Here is a 20,179-nt window from a genome sequence, read left to right as displayed (position 1 = left end):
GGAATCCCAAAGCTCTATTCATGATATTTATGTCTGCAGGATGAGGAATCCCAAAGCTCTATTCATGATATTTATGTCTGCAGGATGAGGAATCCCAAAGCTCTATTCATGATGTTTATGTCTGCAGGATGAGGAATCCCAAAGCTCTATTCATGATACTTATGTCTGCAGGATGAGGAATCCCAAAGCTCTATTCATGATGTTTATGTCTGCAGGATGAGGAATCCCAAAGCTCTATTCATGATGTTTATGTCTGCAGGATGAGGAATCCCAAAGCTCTATTCATGATGTTTATGTCTGCAGGATGAGGAATCCCAAAGCTCTATTCATGATATTTATGTCTGCAGGATGAGGAATCCCAAAGCTCTATTCATGATGTTTATGTCTGCAGGATGAGGAATCCCAAAGCTCTATTCATGATGTTTATGTCTGCAGGATGAGGAATCCCAAAGCTCTATTCATGATGTTTATGTCTGCAGGATGTCCCAAAGCTCTATTCATGATGTTTATGTCTGCAGGATGAGGAATCCCAAAGCTCTATTCATGATGTTTATGTCTGCAGGATGAGGAATCCCAAAGCTCTATTCATGATATTTATGTCTGCAGGATGAGGAATCCCAAAGCTCTATTCATGATATTTATGTCTGCAGGATGAGGAATCCCAAAGCTCTATTCATGATGTTTATGTCTGCAGGATGAGGAATCCCAAAGCTCGATTCATGATGTTTATGTCTGCAGGATGAGGAATCCCAAAGCTCGATTCATGATGTTTACGTCTGCAACGCTCCACAACGTTTTTAACTGCAGACTGAATGAGGCTCAGATGTGGATTTGCATGTTACAAATATTATTATTAAGACAGAGCCAATGACCGGTTTTCCTGCCCCTCTACGTACAGCCAGTCTTCCCGGCACAACACCCCTCTACGTACAGCCCGTCTTCCTGTCACAACGCCCCTCTACGTACAGCCTGTCTTCCTGTCACAACGCCCCTCTACGTACAGCCTGTCTTCCTGTCACAACGCCCCTCTACGTACAGCCTGTCTTCCTGTCACAACGCCCCTCTACGTACAGCCTGTCTTCCTGTCACAACGCCCCTCTACGTACAGCCTGTCTTCCTGTCACAACGCCCCTCTACGTACAGCCTGTCTTCCTGTCACAACACCCCTTAACGTACAGCCTGTCTTCCTGTCACAACACCCCTTAACGTACAGCCAGTCTTCCTGTCACAACACCCCTTAACGTACAGCCCGTCTTCCTGTCACAACACCCCTTAACGTACAGCCCGTCTTCCTGTCACAACACCCCTCTACGTACAGCCCGTCTTCCTGTCACAACGCCCCTCTACGTACAGCCTGTCTTCCTGTCACAACGCCCCTCTACGTACAGCCTGTCTTCCTGTCACAACGCCCCTCTACGTACAGCCTGTCTTCCTGTCACAACGCCCCTCTACGTACAGCCTGTCTTCCTGTCACAACACCCCTTAACGTACAGCCTGTCTTCCTGTCACAACACCCCTTAACGTACAGCATATAGATATATTAATTGACGCGAGACATTCCTGACCTGGGCACAGTGTATATATATGTAACTTATACAACATCCATTTCTTTCAACAGTAAAATACACAAAAACAAAAATGTACTATAATTGTCACCCAAAAAGAAATTGTGCAGACAGTTGATGAATACATTAGTTGATAAATAAACACCTTATAAAAACATACAGCTCTTTCGGCTAGATCGTCCTAGATGCAGATCACTGCGAGGAGATCAAATGTTAGTTACATCAACATTTCAATAATGGAAATTCTCAGACATAAACTGAAGTAAATCTTGTAGCGTCTTAAACACTCGTCTTCCTATAAACCTTTAAGGCAGCGGTGGAATAGAACATTCTGGATTTGACCTTCGACATGTTTTTTTTTTTACCATCTGACAAGAACAGTAATGATTGTGGATAAATAAAACAGTATTTCTCTGATCTGCTCGCAAACGGGCAGTAAACACTGTTGCAGAACATGAATGACCCACGAGCCAATCGCCTTGGTTACAGTTCAAGCTTTATCTTTGTTATAGTTTGTGGAGGGGAGGGGGGCGGGGGTTCGATATGAAAATGATAGTGGTCTTTGTGAAAATATGCTATAAGCAGCCATTTCAGCTTGACGGTTTCTTTGTTAAATGAAGATGTCAGGCTCACAAAGAGGCCCTGAAGCAAAGCTGAACAGAGTTGTTCCACAAACGTTTCTTCTGCATCCCTTCCATATTTAAGTTACAACTGTGCACCAATACTGTATTTTAACAGGCCCTTTAATATAGACCACAGAATCTGACTTTTAATATGAACAGACTTGCTACAGTGACATAAAGTCAGTATTTTGGCTAGATTTTAACCCACTTAAAGCTGCAATCAGCAGTAAAACAAACAATAAATGAACTCCCCGCCCCTGTTTTGGTAAAAAGCTGAGGGACTGGGCTGAAGAACCAGACAGGGCTATGGATGCAAGGACTGATGTGGTGACACTTGAGCTCATGAGGTATTTATCAGTTACATTCTTCAAGAATCAAAACTGGATGTAGCAACTGTTGACGGACACTTCAACCCCAAAAAGGTTTTCACCAACAATGTAAAGACCTAATTATTTGTTACTTTGACAAAGTCATTTCTAGAGATTAATTCATTTAATGTGATTAGTGAATTATAAAAAATAAAATAAAAACCTGTCCTTGATTTTAAGGTCAACCCTGTTACATGAACTGAACTCTCGTTTAAATATGTTGACACTATTCCAGTCAACCCTGTTCCATTATTTGGCACTTACTACAGTCACTGTTTTACAGCATTTTGAAAGCTCTTTGTGCAGTCAGACACACAGTGTTAAAGTGTTTTCATTAAGGTCCATCAGTCAGATCTCTTCAGACTGGGAAACGGGTTTGTTTTTAAAGTTGAACATGTGCTCCTTTTATTTCATTTCTTTTCCCAAGTTACATTCTCCAACAGGGACTCATTTCGTGGAACGACCAAACATCTTTATCTAGCACGGCCCAGACCAGCTGAGCACTCATACATTAGCCTGGTTCCAGATCAGTCTTGTGCCAGTCTTGCCAAATCTTACGGTCATTTTCACACCAAAACAGCTCTGGGATCAGACTCCTCTGTCTCCAACTCCTCATAATACAACATGGTACAGACTCTTTGTGCCGTCAGACACACAGCGGGGAATCATGAAAGATCCATCAGACTTGACCATCATAACGCCATGACGACCATTTAGAAAGCTCAGAGACACGTTGGTCTGCCATCGTACCGCCATGACGACCATTTAGAAAGCTCAGAGACACGTTGGTCTGCCATCGTACCGCCATGACGACCATTTAGAAAGCTCAGAGACACGTTGGTCTGCCATCGTACCGCCATGACGACCATTTAGAAAGCTCAGAGACACGTTGGTCTGCCATCGTAACGCCATGACGACCATTTAGAAAGCTCAGAGACACGTTGGTCTGCCATCGTACCGCCATGACGACCATTTAGAAAGCTCAGAGACACGTTGGTCTGCCATCGTAACGCCATGACGACCATTTAGAAAGCTCAGAGACACGTTGGTCTGCCATCGTAACGCCATGACGACCATTTAGAAAGCTCAGAGACACGTTGGTCTGCCATCGTAACGCCATGACGACCATTTAGAAAGCTCAGAGACACGTTGGTCTGCCATCGTACCGCCATGACGACCATTTAGAAAGCTCAGAGACACGTTGGTCTGCCATCGTACCGCCATCACAATCACACCCTCTTTATCTTGGGATTCAAAACCTGAAATGTTCATCCAAGATTCAACTTTGAAGACCGTTAACTAACATCAACAAACATGATAATAACATTAAAGCTGCCAATGTTCGACTGATCCTCCAAGAGTAATAATCCTTCCCTAAAAAATAAAAAAATAAAGTCTCAAAATTGTGTCTGACCTTTAGAATGTTAACAACCCTACCAAGTGTCACAAAACAGTGGCCACTGACCTCTCACAGAGTTACTATAACAACCAGCATAACAAAATGGCCGCCTGTCGTGGTGTCTGGTCCAGGCAGTTACCGACAGTTTAAGTCACCTGTCTTCCCTGGTTACTGACAGCTCAAATAAAAAATGGCCGCCGACACCTGTTGTCCCCGGTTACTGACAGCTCAAATAAAAAATGGCCGCTGACACCTGTTGTCCCCGGTTACTGACAGCTCAAATCAACAATGGCCACCGACACCTGTTGTCCCCGGTTTCTGAAGTCAAAATGGCCACCGACACCTGTTGTCCCCGGTTTCTGAAGTCAAAATGGCCACCGACACCTGTTGTCCCCGGTTTCTGAAGTCAAAATGGCCACCGACACCTGTTGTCCCCGGTTTCTGAAGTCAAAATGGAGACGGGCTGGGAAGTTACTGACAGGTCAAGTTGGGGTCATTGAGCCAGGCCCAGATCTGGATCATCTCCTGCGGTGTCCGGCTGTGTACCAGCATCAGACCCTTATAGGCACACGGGTTCCTCCTGTACTTCTCCTCAATGTCAAATGTCTTGAAGCCTTTATGCTTCTCCGGGCCCAGCCCCAGTTTCCTCAGACACATCCCTGTGTAGACGTCGTCGATGGGGTAGAGAGGTACGTGCTGCGAGGCTCCGTGCAGCCGTCTGGCCAGGTCCCCGGAGTACAGATACCCCCCTCCGCCTGCGTATGGCGGGTACTTGCCAACGAACAAACTCTCTGGGATGAAGTACTTCACCTTTTTATCCCTGTTCGGCCCCGCGTTGGTGATCACATCCCCTACAAACAGGTCCCTTGCCCGGGGCCCCGAGAGGCCCTTGAGGAAGGCCAGGATCCTCAACGTATTGACAAAGACGTCATCGTCCCCTTTAAAGACGAACTGAGCTCCAGGGCAGCGTGTGGTCATCCAGTCCAGGAAGAGCACCTCCTTGACGGTCAGGTTGAAGAACGAGTCCCGGTAGTCCCACTGGGGGTAGAGTTAAAACTATTATTATACAACAACAAAATATACTACATACAGATTTGAGTATTTGGTTCATTATTCCACTGTTTATCCCATTTTATATGTCAGCACACTAAGAGTCTGAGTATTATTATTATTATTATTATTATTATATATTATTATATTATCCCTGTGTCACACCAATACTGCAACATTAGACAAGACATATAGTTGAAGTCAGAAGTTTACATACACTTAGGTTGGAGTCATTAAAACTCGTTTTTCTCATTTCTTGTTAACAAAATATAGTTTTGGCGGTTAGGACATTACATTGTACATGACAAGTAAAAATAAAAGGTTTGACCCAAGTTCAACAAATTAAAAAGGCAACGCTACCAAATACTAATTGAATGTATGTAAACTTCTGACCCACTGGGAATGTGATGAAATAAATAAAAAGCTGAAATAAATCATTTCTCTCTGATATTATTCTGACATTTCACATTCTTAAAATAAAATGGTGATCCTAAATGACCTAAGACAGGGAATTTTTACTAGGATTAAAATGTCAGGAATTGTGAAAAACTGAGTTTAAATGTATTTGGCGAAGGTGTATGTAAACGTCTGACTTCCAACTGTATTACAGATCAAAACCAACATTGTGGACCAGTCAGTGAGTTCTAAAGACACCATACAACATCACCACACAAATACCATAATATATTTAAACACACCCCCCTTGTCAACTGATGAACCGGTGTGTCAATCTAAGTAACATAATAACATGAACCCCCATCAAAATCTGCCAGTTTCAGGTAGAGATCTGTTTGGTGGTGGTGGGGGGGGGGTTCAATATGTAAGATAACACATCTAACATTTCCTGAGCGTCTTATAGCTCCTTGATATGGGACTGACACTTCAAAACCTTGTTCGTTAGGATTTGTTCTTTGCCCGTCTTCTCTGGTATTTATCAATGTGTTATGGGATTTGGGAGTAAAAGGACAAATTCAATATTTTATCAAATCATTTTAAAAATGTATATTTTTTTATACCTATGACCAACTTAAAACAATTCTATGTCAGCTTATAACCCCCACCCCCTCCCAACATTTTAGGGTGTTTTTCCATAAAGTCCCCTTTCAAATAACCGATCTCGGTCCCCTTTCAAATAACCCATCTCGGTCCCCTTTCAAATAACCCATCTCGGTCCCCTTTCAAATAACCCATCTCGGTCCCCTTTCAAATAACCCATCTCGGTCCCCTTTCAAATAACCCATCTCGGTCCCCTTTCAAATAACCCATCTCGGTCCCCTTTCAAATAACCCATCTCGGTCCCCTTTCAAATAACCCATCTCGGTCCCCTTTCAAATAACCCATCTCGGTCCCCTTTCAAATAACCCATCTCGGTCCCCTTTCAAATAACCCATCTCGGTCCCCTTTCCCCTTTCAAATAACCCATCTCGGTCCCCTTTCAAATAACCCATCTCGGTCCCCTTTCAAATAACCCATCTCGGTCCCCTTTCAAATAACCCATCTCGGTCCCCTTTCAAATAACCCATCTCGGTCCCCTTTCAAATAACCCATCTCGGTCCCCTTTCAAATAACCCATCTCGGTCCCCTTTCAAATAACCCATCTCGGTCCCCTTTCAAATAACCCATCTCGGTCCCCTTTCAAATAACCCATCTCGGTCCCCTTTCAAATAACCCATCTCGGTCCCCTTTCAAATAACCCATCTCGGTCCCCTTTCAAATAACCCATCTCGGTCCCCTTTCAAATAACCCATCTCGGTCCCCTTTCAAATAACCCATCTCGGTCCCCTTTCAAATAACCGATCTCGGTCCCCTTTCAAATAACCGATCTCGGTCCCCTTTCAAATAACCGATCTCGGTCCCCTTTCAAATAACCGATCTCGGTCCCCTTTCAAATAACCGATCTCGGTCCCCTTTCAAATAACCGATCTCGGTCCCCTTTCAAATAACCGATCTCGGTCCCCTTTCAAATAACCGATCTCGGTCCCCTTTCAAATAACCGATCTCGGTCCCCTTTCAAATAACCGATCTCGGTCCCCTTTCAAATAACCGATCTCGGTCCCCTTTCAAATAACCGATCTCGGTCCCCTTTCAAATAACCGATCTCGGTCCCCTTTCAAATAACCGATCTCGGTCCCCTTTCAAATAACCGATCTCGGTCCCCTTTCAAATAACCGATCTCGGTCCCCTTTCAAATAACCCATCTCGGTCCCCTTTCAAATAACCCATCTCGGTCCCCTTTCAAATAACCCATCTCGGTCCCCTTTCAAATAACCCATCTCGGTCCCCTTTCAAATAACCCATCTCGGTCCCCTTTCAAATAACCCATCTCGGTCCCCTTTCAAATAACCCATCTCGGTCCCCTTTCAAATAACCCATCTCGGTCCCCTTTCAAATAACCCATCTCGGTCCCCTTTCAAATAACCGATCTCGGTCCCCTTTCAAATAACCGATCTCGGTCCCCTTTAAAATAACCGATCTCAGTAAATATATATATAAAATATATATATAAAAAAGGCTTTGCCCTTGTATGAGGATGCCACTGGGAAAGAAATTGCACAAATTAACTTTTAACAAGGCACACCTGTTAATTGAAATGCATTCCAGGTGACTACCTCGTGAAACTGAGTGTGCAAAGCTGTCATCAAGGCAAAGGGTGGCTACTTTGAAGAATCTCAAATATATTTTGGTTAATACATGATTCCACATTTGTTATTTCATAGTTTGTGTCGTAACTATTATTCTACAATGTAGAAAATAGGAAAAGTAAATAACAAACCTGGAATGAGTAGGTGTTCCCAAACGTCTGACGATAACATGTATATTATTGACACCCAGAGGACGTTAACGTGTCTATTATTGACACCCTGAGGACATTAACGTCTCTATTATTGACACCCTGAGGACATTAACGTGTCTATTATTGACACCCACAGGACATTAACGTGTCTATTATTGACACCCAGAGGACATTAACGTGTCTATTATTGACACCCAGAGGACATTAACGTGTCTATTATTGACACCCAGAGGACATTAACGTGTCTATTATTGACACCCTGAGGACATTAACGTGTCTATTATTGACACCCTGAGGACATTAACGTGTCTATTATTGACACCCTGAGGACATTAACGTGTCTATTATTGACACCCTGAGGACATTAACGTGTCTATTATTGATACCTGCAGGATGTCGCGGTGGTGAGCGTTCTCATAGCGCAGCATCTCCGACAGATCTGGGTGGTGGTCCACGGCCGTGGTGTTGCCGAGCAGGAACACCGTGACAACCGTCCGGTTGGCGAGGACGCCGGCTCGACCCCACGACTGGCGGATGGCCTGGCGGCGGTCAAAGTGAGGAGCGAGGGATTTGACGGCCAGTAGGAGGAAGGGCGGCTCCCCTCTCCGGGTCTTTTGGCAGACATGAGGCTGGTCCACCACGAGAGGGTACGACCGACAGCGCATGTAGAGCAGGAAGTCTTTGAAACGAGGAGGTAGGGAATTGTAGTCTTTCACGTGAGTGGTGACTCTGTAGTCCGGTTGGCACGGGTCAGGGTTCAGCCCCGTGTCGTTGAGCCAATCAGGGACAGGTCTGACATCAACATCGCTAGTGTTGTTACTATTGGAGGAGGCGAGGATGGGGTTGTGTTGGAGGTCCCGTCTCTGTTGCTGGCGGTTCCAGTAGGCCTGACTAGGAGCCAGTTTGGACCAGAAGCGCTTGGAGGGGACAAGGACCTTGAATGGAGGAAGGAAGGACGAAATTAATAAATAAATTGAATATCCTAAACCGAGAACAACAAAACATACCTTAAAAAAAAGATGATCAATAAAGACAATTCAACACTGATTTAATATAAAGATGATTCAACACGTTTCAACAATTAAAGCCCTGTGCAGTCTTTTTAATTTCATATTTAAAATCACAGGTTTAATAAATCACGGTTAATTTCTGGAAAATAACTACAAATATATTTTATTATTTATTTCCCCCCCGAGCCTCCTCTTGCTAGGGGAATACTGAGTCTGATCGTGTGGGCGTGTCCTTACAAGGAGGAGGATACATATGCAAATAAGAGATGACTGGTGATAGGTCAGAATAATCAGATCAGATTGTGATGTCATGCTGGAGGCCAAAAACTCCATCCCACCTGAACATGCAAAAACAATCCAAGCGTTTAATTTTACAAACTTTTACACTAAAAGGGCATTATCATTATTTTCACAATTTCAGTGTTATTTCATCCTCCAAGTGAAACATTGTTTGTGTGGAAATATTATTAAAAACACAAAAAAAAGTCAACAGGCCCCGACATGTTCGCAAAGCGTAGAATCAGTTTGGTCTTTTAGACGAATGGTTTTCAGACCTCACCTCAGGGACTCCCAGCCATTCCATCACAGGAGGTTGGTGGCACCTTAATTGGGGAGGACAGGCTCCTGGTAACGGCTGGAGCGGAATGATTTCAAATACATGGTTTCCATGGTTTCCAAGTGTTTGATGCCATTCCATTTGCTCCATCCCAGCCATTAGTATGAGCCGTCCTCCCCTCAGCAGCCTCCACTGTATTCCACGTATGATTGTGTCTAGACTTGACACTTAGATGTGACTCCTGCTATCAGAATACAAGGATCACATTGAAAAGACGGGTCTAAACGAGTGGCTTTGTGGTCTGACTGTGTTCCGATCTGGCTGACCACTTCAGGAGGTTTTGGACGTTGTTACCTGCGTTGGAGGAGGGAACGCAACACCCTGCTACATCTCAGCACACAGTGGAGTGAAACACAACACCCTGCTACATCTCATCTCCCAGTGGAGTGAAACACAACACCCTGCTACATCTCAGCCCCCAGTGGAGTGAAACACAACACCCTGCTACATCTCAGCTCCCAGTGGAGTGAAACACAACACCCTGCTACATCTCATCTCCCAGTGGAGTGAAACACAACACCCTGCTACATCTCAGCCCCCAGTGGAGGGTAACACAACACCCTGCTACATCTCAGCTCCCAGTGGAGTGAAACACAACACCCTGCTACATCTCAGCCCCCAGTGGAGTGAAACACAACACCCTGCTACATCTCAGCCCCCAGTGGAGTGAAACACAACACCCTGCTACATCTCATCTCCCAGTGGAGTGAAACACAACACCCTGCTACATCTCAGCCCCCAGTGGAGTGAAACACAACACCCTGCTACATCTCAGCTCCCAGTGGAGTGAAACACAACACCCTGCTACATCTCAGCCCCCAGTGGAGTGAAACACAACACCCTGCTACATCTCAGCTCCCAGTGGAGTGAAACACAACACCCTGCTACATCTCAGCCCCCAGTGGAGTGAAACACAACACCCTGCTACATCTCAGCCCCCAGTGGAGTGAAACACAACACCCTGCTACATCTCAGCCCCCAGTGGAGTGAAACACAACACCCTGCTACATCTCAGCCCCAGTGGAGTGAAACACAACACCCTGCTACATCTCAGCCCCCAGTGGAGTGAAACACAACACCCTGCTACATCTCAGCCCCCAGTGGAGTGAAACACAACACCCTGCTACATCTCAGCCCCCAGTGGAGTGAAACACAACACCCTGCTACATCTCAGCCCCCAGTGGAGTGAAACACAACACCCTGCTACATCTCAGCCCCCAGTGGAGTGAAACACAACAACACCCTGCTACATCTCAGCCCCAGTGGAGTGAAACACAACACCCTGCAACATCTCAGCCCCCAGTGGAGTGAAACACAACACCCTGCTACATCTCAGCCCCAGTGGAGTGAAACACAACACCCTGCTAAAGCCCCCACAACACCCTGCTACATCTCAGCCCCCACAACACCCTGTCTCAGCCCCCAGTGGAGTGAAACACAACACCCTGCTACATCTCAGCCCCCAGTGGAGGGTAACACAACACCCTGCTACATCTCAGCCCCCAGTGGAGTGAAACAACACCCTGCTACATCTCAGCCCCCAGTGGAGTGAAACACAACACCCTGCTACATCTCATCTCCCAGTGGAGTGAAACACAACACCCTGCTACATCTCAGCCCCCAGTGGAGTGAAACACAACACCCTGCTACATCTCAGCCCCCAGTGGAGTGAAACACAACACCCTGCTACATCTCAGCCCCCCGTGGAGGGTAACAGTATGGTGATCGGAGGTGCAGGGAATGACAGAGGCAGAGAAAAACACTGTTTACAGGGAATGTATTCTTCCTTCACACGGTGAGGTGGGGAAAAGGGTCTGGACGGAACCAAAGTCCCCACCTCTTACCCCGCCTCCCCACCTCTTACCCCGCCTCCCCACCTCTTACCCCGCCTCCCCACCTCTTACCCCGCCTCCCCACCTCTTACCCCGCCTCCCCACCTCTTACCCCGCCTCCCCACCTCTTACCCCGCCTCCCCACCTCTTACCCCGCCTCCCCACCTCTTACCCCGCCTCCCCACCTAACCTTCAGCACCGCCTGGCGTGCTAACCAGAATACAGGTGGTGGTCCACCCAGGTCTTACTTCGTGTGCATAGACAGATTCAATACTACAGGTCACGTATGGCCACAGGCCTCCTGCCTAAACGTCCCCCTCCAATAACCAAAACCACGAAGTCCTATTGGCAGACACAGACCCCGGAAGGAGCAGCTACAAAATGATATCCACAGAACGTTTACTGACCGCCACAACAATCAACACAGGACATAAAGAGAAGCTGTTTCTCCCTGACCAAGGATCACGGGCTTTTATCAAGCTGGAGAAGGAGTTGGTGATTGGAGAGACAAGCTGTATCCCCTGATGAGAGGGAGGGATCAGAGCTCAATCCACCATGGGGCTGACCAATCAGCTGCTTAGAATCCAGGAAGCCATTTCCTCAAATGAACATACAACCTCACAACACAGAAACTGGGGAACGTAACAGACGTAGATCAAGGCTACTGAAAGCGCGTACAGTGGGCTCTGTTGGTAGAATGCATAGTGGAAATGGAATATAGAGCAGGAAAAGGAGATTGTGACACACTGTGACCCCGGTAGACACATTTACACGTGGATACATGTGTCCAGAACTCTCTGATCAGAATACTAAAGCTGCATGAACTGTCAAGTCTAGACACCTCCAGTCATCAGTTAATCATCAAGCCCTTGATTAGTGTGAATCAGGGCAGATGGTTCGAGGAGAGGTCAGAGAAGCAGTTCTACATCACAATGAATATTGTCCTGTCACCCCCCACCCACCCTTTGTCCTCAACTTGTCCTGTCCCCTCTTCATCTTGTTGTGTCCCTTGTCCTGTCCCCTCCTCACCTTGATGTGTCCCTTGTCCTGTCCCCTCCTCACCTTGTTGTGTCCCTTGTCCTGTCCCCTCTCACCTTGTTGTGTCCCTTGTCCTGTCCCCTCCTCACCTTGATGTGTCCCTTGTCCTGTCCCCTCCTCACCTTGATGTGTCCCTTGTCCTGTCCCCTCTCACCTTGATGTGTCCCTTGTCCTGTCCCCTCCTCACCTTGATGTGTCCCTTGTCCTGTCCCCTCCTCACCTTGGTGTCCCTTGTCCTGTCCCCTCCTCACCTTGATGTGTCTCTTGTCCTGTCCCCTCCTCACCCTGTTGTGTCCCTTGTCCTGTCCCCTCCTCACCTTGCCATGTCCCTTGTCCTGTCCCCTCCTCACCTTGTTGTGTCCCTTGTCCTGTCCCCTCACCTTGCCGTGTCCCTTGTCCTGTCCTGTCCCCTCCTCACCTTGCCATGTCCCTTGTCCTGTCCCCTCCTCACCTTGTTGTGTCCCTTGTCCTGTCCCCTCCTCACCGTGTCCCTTGTCCTGTCCCCTCTCACCTTGTTGTGTCCCTTGTCCTGTCCCCTCTCACCTTGCCGTGTCCCTTGTCCTGTCCCCTCTCACCTTGTTGTGTCCCTTGTCCTGTCCTCCTCCGTGGAACACTAGGATGAAGATGAAGAGATTGACCGTCATCAACGTCACCAGAAACTTCAGCTTCCTCCTCAGGCCCGCCATGACCTCTAGCTACGACCTCTGATCTCTAGCCACCTAGAGGGGGGGAGAGGGGAGAGAGTGATAGACGAGGGAGAGGAGAGTGATAGACGAGGGAGAGGAGAGTGATAGACGAGGGAGAGGAGAGTGATAGACGAGGGAGAGGAGAGAGATAGACGAGGGAGAGGAGAGAGATAGACGAGGGAGAGGAGAGAGATAGACGAGGGAGAGGAGAGAGATAGACGAGGGAGAGGAGAGAGATAGACGAGGGAGAGGAGAGAGATAGACGAGGGAGAGGAGAGAGATAGACGAGGGAGAGGAGAGAGATAGACGAGGGAGAGGAGAGTGATAGATGAGGGAGAGGAGAGAGATGAGGGGACAAGTTTGTTTATTTGTCATATGCACAAAGCAACAAAATGCTATACACACAAATTAGTGGTCAACTTGCCTAGTGGTTAGAGTGTTGGACTAGTAACCGAAAGATTGCAAGTTCAAATCCCCGAGCTGACAAGGTACAAATCTGTTGTTCTGCCCCTGAACAGGCAGTTAACTCACTGTTCCTAGGCCAGTTAACTCACTGTTCCTAGGTAGGCCGTCATTGAAGATAAGAATTAGTTCTTAACTGACTTGCCTGGTTAAATAAAGGTCAAATAAATCAAACATTTAATAGGATGGAAATCTCCCCCTGAGTTAATATGGCAGTGCAAAAACACATGACTACAAACAGCCCACATGTTCATTCTACTTTAAGGGAGGGGGGTAATGTCTTCACTTCAAGAGAACACAGGTCTCTAAGAGACAATGCTCCAGAACAATGCCCCCACAGAATGCATCAGAAATTTCAGATGAATGGTAATCAGACTGCAAATCTACAATTTATTCAAATCTACAATTTATTCAAATCTACAATTTATTCAAAAACTCTGCTCGACTCTAAGATGGAGACCTTTGGGTCAGTTTGAACATTTCAAATATTTATTTTGAAATGGCCAGAAAGTCTTTCAGGAAAGTTGGAAAGGTTATTTAGGGAAATTCAATGTTTCTAGGCAGCGAATCACTGATCATGTGCTTTATATTCCAGAGAGCCTCGTGATCCTCATCTGGGGTCCTGGTCTGTCTGATGAATCACTGATCATGTGCTTTATATTCCAGAGAGCCCTCGTGATCCTAATCTGGGGTCCTGGTCTGTCTGATGAATCACTGATCATGTGCTTTATATTCCAGAGAGCCTCGTGATCCTAATCTGGGGTCCTGGTCTGTCTGATGAATCACTGATCATGTCCTTTATATTCCAGAGAGCCTCGTGATCCTCATCCCTGGGTCCTGGTCTGTCTGATGAATCACTGATCATGTGCTTTATATTCCAGAGAGCCCTCGTGATCCTAATCTGGGGTCCTGGTCTGTCTGATGAATCACTGATCATGTGCTTTATATTCCAGAGAGCCTCGTGATCCTAATCTGGGGTCCTGGTCTGTCTGATGAATCACTGATCATGTCCTTTATATTCCAGAGAGCCTCGTGATCCTAATCTGGGGTCCTGGTCTGTCTGATGAATCACTGATCATGTGCTTTATATTCCAGAGAGCCTCGTGATCCTCATCTGGGGTCCTGGTCTGTCTGATGAATCACTGATCATGTGCTTTATATTCCAGAGAGCCTCGTGATCCTCATCCCTGGGTCCTGGTCTGTCTGATGAATCACTGATCATGTGCTTTATATTCCAGAGAGCCTCGTGATCCTCATCTGGGGTCCTGGTCTGACTGATGAATCACTGATCATGTGCTTTATATTCCAGAGAGCCCTCGTGATCCTCATCTGGGGTCCTGGTCTGTCTGATGAATCACTGATCATGTGCTTTATATTCCAGAGAGCCTCGTGATCCTCATCTGGGGTCCTGGTCTGTCTGATGAATCACTGATCATGTGCTTTATATTCCAGAGAGCCTCGTGATCCTAATCTGGGGTCCTGGTCTGTCTGATGAATCACTGATCATGTGCTTTATATTCCAGAGAGCCTCGTGATCCTAATCTGGGGTCCTGGTCTGTCTGATGAATCACTGATCATGTGCTTTATATTCCAGAGAGCCTCGTGATCCTCATCCCTGGGTCCTGGTCTGTCTGATGAATCACTGATCATGTGCTTTATATTCCAGAGAGCCTCGTGATCCTCATCTGGGGTCCTGGTCTGACTGATGAATCACTGATCATGTGCTTTATATTCCAGAGAGCCCTCGTGATCCTCATCTGGGGTCCTGGTCTGTCTGATGACAACTGCACAACCTAGGAGAGATATTGGCTGTGCAGGTTTGGCTTCCAACCCTGCAAGAGCACAGCTGATACAGCCAACCAAGGTGGAATCATAACCACAAGGATGGATAACCACAACACACCCACCTCCCTCCCTAAACCTCCCCCTCTCCGCTAAACCCCCCCTCACTAATCTGGACCTCATCTCAGAGTGACTCAACAGATTGAATAAGAGAGGATGGGATCCTGAAGATTTTGGCTTTTCAAAACGGAGTCTATAAAACTCACTCACTCATAGACTCACTCCCTTTTCACTGGGTGACTTCATTTACTAGTTATTATCTGACACCATCCCTGGGTTTCTTCATTTACTAGTTATTGTCTGACACCATCCCTGGGTTACTTCATTTACTAGTCATTGTCTAACACCATCCCGGGGTTACTTCATTTACTAGTTATTGTCTGACACCATCCCTGGGTTTCTTCATTTACTAGTTATTATCTGACACCATCCCTGGGTTTCTTCATTTACTAGTTATTTTCTGACACCATCCCTGGGTTACTTCATTTACTAGTTATTGTCTGACACCATCCCTGGGTTACTTCATTTACTAGTTATTGTCTAACACCATCCCTGGGTTTCTTCATTTACTAGTTATTGTCTGACACCATCCCTGGGTTACTTCATTTACTAGTTATTGTCTAACACCATCCCTGGGTTACTTCATTTACTAGTTATTATCTGACACCATCCCTGGGTTTCTTCATTTACTAGTTATTATCTGACACCATCCCTGGGTTACTTCATTTACTAGTTATTGTCTGACACCATCCCTGGGTTACTTCATTTACTAGTTATTGTCTAACACCATCCCTGGGTTTCTTCATTTACTAGTTATTGTCTAACACCATCCCTGGGTTACTTCATTTACTAGTTATTGTCTAACACCATCCCTGGGTTTCTTCATTTACTAGTTATTGTCTAACACCATCCCTGGGTTTCTTCATTTACTAGTTATTATCTGACACCATCCCTGGGTTTCTTCATTTACTAGTTATTATCTGACACCATCCCTGGGTTACTTCATTTACTAGAGTTATTATCTGACACCATCCCTGGGTTTCTTCATTTACTAGTTATTATCTGACACCATCCCTGGGTTACTTCATTTACTAGTTATTATCTCTACTGACACCATCCCTGGGTTTCTTCCTTTACTAGTTATTATCTCTACTGACACCATCCCTGGGTGACTTCCTTTACTAGTTATTGTCTGACACCATCCCTGGGTTACTTCATTTACTAGTTAGTATCTGACACCATCCCCGAGTTTCTTCCTTTACTAGTTATTATCTGACACCATCCCTGGGTCACTTCATTTACTAGAGTTATTGTCTGACACCATCCCTGGGTATCTTCCTTTACTAGTCATTATCTCTACTGACACCATCCCTGGGTTACTTCATTTACTAGTTATTATCTCTACTGACACCATCCCTGAGTTTCTTCCTTTACTAGTTATTGTCTGACACCATCCCTGGGTTTCTTCCTTTACTAGTTATTATCTGACACCATCCCTGGGTTTCTTCCTTTACTAGTTATTATCTCTACTGACACCATCCCTGGGTGACTTCCTTTACTAGTTATTGTCTGACACCATCCCTGGGTTACTTCATTTACTAGTTAGTATCTGACACCATCCCCGAGTTTCTTCCTTTACTAGTTATTATCTGACACCATCCCTGGGTCACTTCATTTACTAGAGTTATTGTCTGACACCATCCCTGGGTATCTTCCTTTACTAGTCATCGTCTCTACTGACATCAGTGACATGCAAAAATTGGGCGACTCATTTGCATTTAAGCGACTCATTGAAGCTGAGGCTAAACATTTGCTTTGATTTAGTTGATAAGAACATAGTAGAACACAGCAGCAGTTCAATACAACACTAAGACCTGGTCACCATCACACACAAAAAGACAGGATTCCTGTTCGGACAAAATCAAATATTTACATTCTTCTCTTGCTATTGGAGTTGGAATGAGCAGAACAACCCACCTGAGCAAGGCTGAAAGCAGGCTCTCTCCCTCCCCCACTAACCCTTCTCAGAGTACTTCTCTCATGGAAACACAATGACCTCCTCTTACCCACCATAACCCTCCCCCACTCTCTTCCCCTCTATTTCGGATTTCTTCCTCTCACTACTTCCAGGTGTCCTTTATCTTTCTTCCTCATCTCTCCCTCGTTCTACCCTTTCGCTGTCTTGTGTTTCAGTTTCACTGTCTCCTAGCAACAATTCTGCCCCAGTGCCTTCAGGCCCCCTGTGTCCTCTCATCCTCCCTCTTCTTCATTCTCTCCCCCGCTCTTCATTCTCTCCCTCTCAGCCATCCTCCCCTCACACCTATAGTACACAAGCAATCTTTATTGCATTGACTGTCTACTGTTCTTTTACCTGTGAGCATAACAGTTGGTCTTACCTGTGTAGGTGGAGTGTGTTTCAGGCAGTATGTGTGTGAGTGAGCATAACAGTTGGTTTTACCTGTGTAGGTGGAGTGTGTTTCAGGCAGTATGTGTGTGAGTGAGTATAACAGTTGGTTTTACCTGTGTAGGTGGGTGGAGTCCCTCTCTCTCTGTGTGTGTCTAACAGGAGTTGGTCTTACCTGTGCGGCGGGTGGTGTGTGTCAGGCTTCACTGTCCTCTCAGTCTGGCCTCACAGCTCTTAACCCATACTGAGTCCCACCCCCTGGGGAACAGCAGCCAATGGGACACAGAGGGGGGAGGGGTGTGGCAGCAACCTGTAGGCAAGAAAGACCAACTGTGTGTCAACACCACGATAGAGATGACCAGGAACAGTATGAGACACTGTTTAGAACTAAGCTGTTCTCAAACACAAAGAACGAGAAAGAAGCAAATATTATTCTCAGACAGATTCTCAGAGTCTAAATTCTTGCCTTGTGATTTGTTGCGTCATTTCTTTCATTCTACCACTGCTGAGGGCTTCTGTTATCTACAATCAATCAGACATTCTGTGGACTCTCATTTCAGTGCCACCTAGACATGTTGTTGCATGATGGTCCTGCTCTCATGCTCGACAGCAGGGTACAGAGAACTGTGATAATCATTAACTTATTGGCTTTCTGAGCAAACCAGAGGGGTCAGTAACAAGAAAAGGCAGGTAGCCACTCACACACTGTGGGACATGTGAAAAGTGATCCCAGAACAGTCCGTGATCCTGGTTACCCATGTTAATCCCTACTAGGCTTGGGAGGTATCCAGAATGTCATACCGACCTTGTGCCATAATGGGATCTCCGGTAATACCGGCACTGAACACTAGGGGGTGCTACTGTAATCCAAAGGTTAGCAATGCTAACAAGTATATGTAAAATCCCATAGAGAATGCTAACTGAATGCTAATGAGCGCATTGATTAGCAGGAGACATCCCAGCTCAAAGTTCTACAAGGAACTCAAAAATGCTACTCACAGATTGCTGCACAAACACAAAACAAATAAACAGGAAGGCTCTTGATCCAGGAGGGAATTATCAGCTGTTACCAAGCAAAACTTGATTTTGGAAGAAGATTAACCACTTCGCTAACTTGCTACTAAATTAGCTTCAGAGTATTTAGCACATTTTAGACAGTTATCAACTAAGGTATCTAGCTGGCAAACATTTAGTTGTGAATTGCGTAATGTAACTACATCACCTGACTCGGGTCTCTCGTTATGTGCTTGTAGACAAACACCACATGACGGGGGACTAGCGTTATGCTTCATAATGAAAAATGGTGATCGGTGAAATGAAGGACACAATCTTCTTTATCTCCTAACGTAATTTCACAAGGTGACTTCAGGTATTTACTTAAAAAGTATTCACATTTATAAAAATAAAAAACTTTAAAAGAAATACTTAACATTGACGGTATTGGGAAAAAAAATCATTCCTTTGGCTATTTCCAAATATCCCGGTATACCGCCCTGGCCTAAAGCCTACTACACACGTGGATATATGTAACCCCACTCTACACGTGTAACCCCACTCTACACGTGTAACCCCACTCTACACGTGTAACCCCACTCTACACGTGTAACCCCACTCTACACGTGTAACCCCACTCTACACGTGTAACCCCACTCTACACGTGTAACCCCACTCTACACGTGTAACCCCACTCTACACGTGTAACCCCACTCTACACGTGTAACCCCATACACGTGTAACCCCACTCTACACGTGTAACCCCACTCTACACGTGTAACCCCACTCTACACGTGTAACCCCACTCTACACGTGTAACCCCACTCTACACGTGTATGTGTATGATGTGAAGAGATGAGTGAGGTCCAAAAACGACGAGGGGTGACAGAGAGACCGAGGTCGAGGTTTATGTCAGCACACCAACACTAATAACACACACAATAATAAAAATAAAAAAAGAGTCCTCTGATTTGTCTGGCTGCAGTGAACCATGTAAAACAGCTGATGTCACCTCACACTGAATTACCCACGTTTTCAGTCATTTACCTTACCATATGGAATGACTTGAATGATATGGATCAAAATGAAGCCTGGTTTGTTCTCATGTGGTAAGGTGGGCCTACTGTACTTTATATTTGTATGGGGGGGGTCTAATCACTCATGTTTGATCGGCTAACGTTACTTGACGAAGACTTTGTTCGCTGTAGTAACTGTGCTCTCGTCTTGAAGCTAAAAAGTAACGAGTGTAACGTTACGGACGAGAATATGAACCCTTTAATCGTTTGCCCATGCTTGTGAAGAGTTTAATATCCTGTGGCGGACTGCCATAGCATCGAACAGTCCCCGCAATATGCAACTGTTCAGGGAAGTCAGGAACCAATAAACGCAGTCAGTCAGGAAAGCTAAGGTTAGCTTTTTCAAACAGAAGTTTGCATCCTGTAGCTCTATCTCCAAAACGTTTTGGGACACTAAAGTCCATGGAGGCTGGGTAACACG

At 45.8% G+C, this 20,179-nt stretch overlaps 1 protein-coding gene across 4 annotated transcripts in view; it reads right to left on the bottom strand.

Annotated features, from left to right (window-relative positions):
* Positions 1 to 1,561: 1,561 nt before the first annotated feature.
* The window catches only part of LOC118378386 (N-acetyllactosaminide beta-1,3-N-acetylglucosaminyltransferase 2-like), a 44,022-nt gene continuing 25,404 nt past the window's right edge, over positions 1,562 to 20,179 (bottom strand). Inside the window, exons 2-6 of one of the 4 annotated variants that reach the window (XR_008127295.1) lie at positions 17,865 to 17,999; positions 12,871 to 13,014; positions 8,186 to 8,734; positions 4,209 to 4,993; positions 1,562 to 4,159 (exon numbers count right to left, since the gene is read on the bottom strand). Coding sequence is in view for 3 of the 4 variants with exons in the window: in XM_052513736.1 (XP_052369696.1) it covers positions 4,427 to 4,993; positions 8,186 to 8,734; positions 12,871 to 12,981 (1,227 nt within the window). In the remaining variant the exon portion in view is untranslated. Of the gene's footprint in view, positions 4,994 to 8,185; positions 8,735 to 12,870; positions 13,015 to 17,864; positions 18,000 to 20,179 lie in introns of all 4 variants that reach the window. The other 3 variants (XM_052513736.1, XM_052513737.1, XM_052513735.1) reach the window with 3 other exon arrangements.

The sequence above is a fragment of the Oncorhynchus keta genome, unplaced genomic scaffold (genome assembly GCF_023373465.1).
Source record: "Oncorhynchus keta strain PuntledgeMale-10-30-2019 unplaced genomic scaffold, Oket_V2 Un_scaffold_139_pilon_pilon, whole genome shotgun sequence".
In the NCBI taxonomy this organism is placed as follows: Eukaryota; Metazoa; Chordata; class Actinopteri; order Salmoniformes; family Salmonidae; genus Oncorhynchus; species Oncorhynchus keta.
This window is presented reverse-complemented; position numbering and strand designations above follow the sequence as displayed.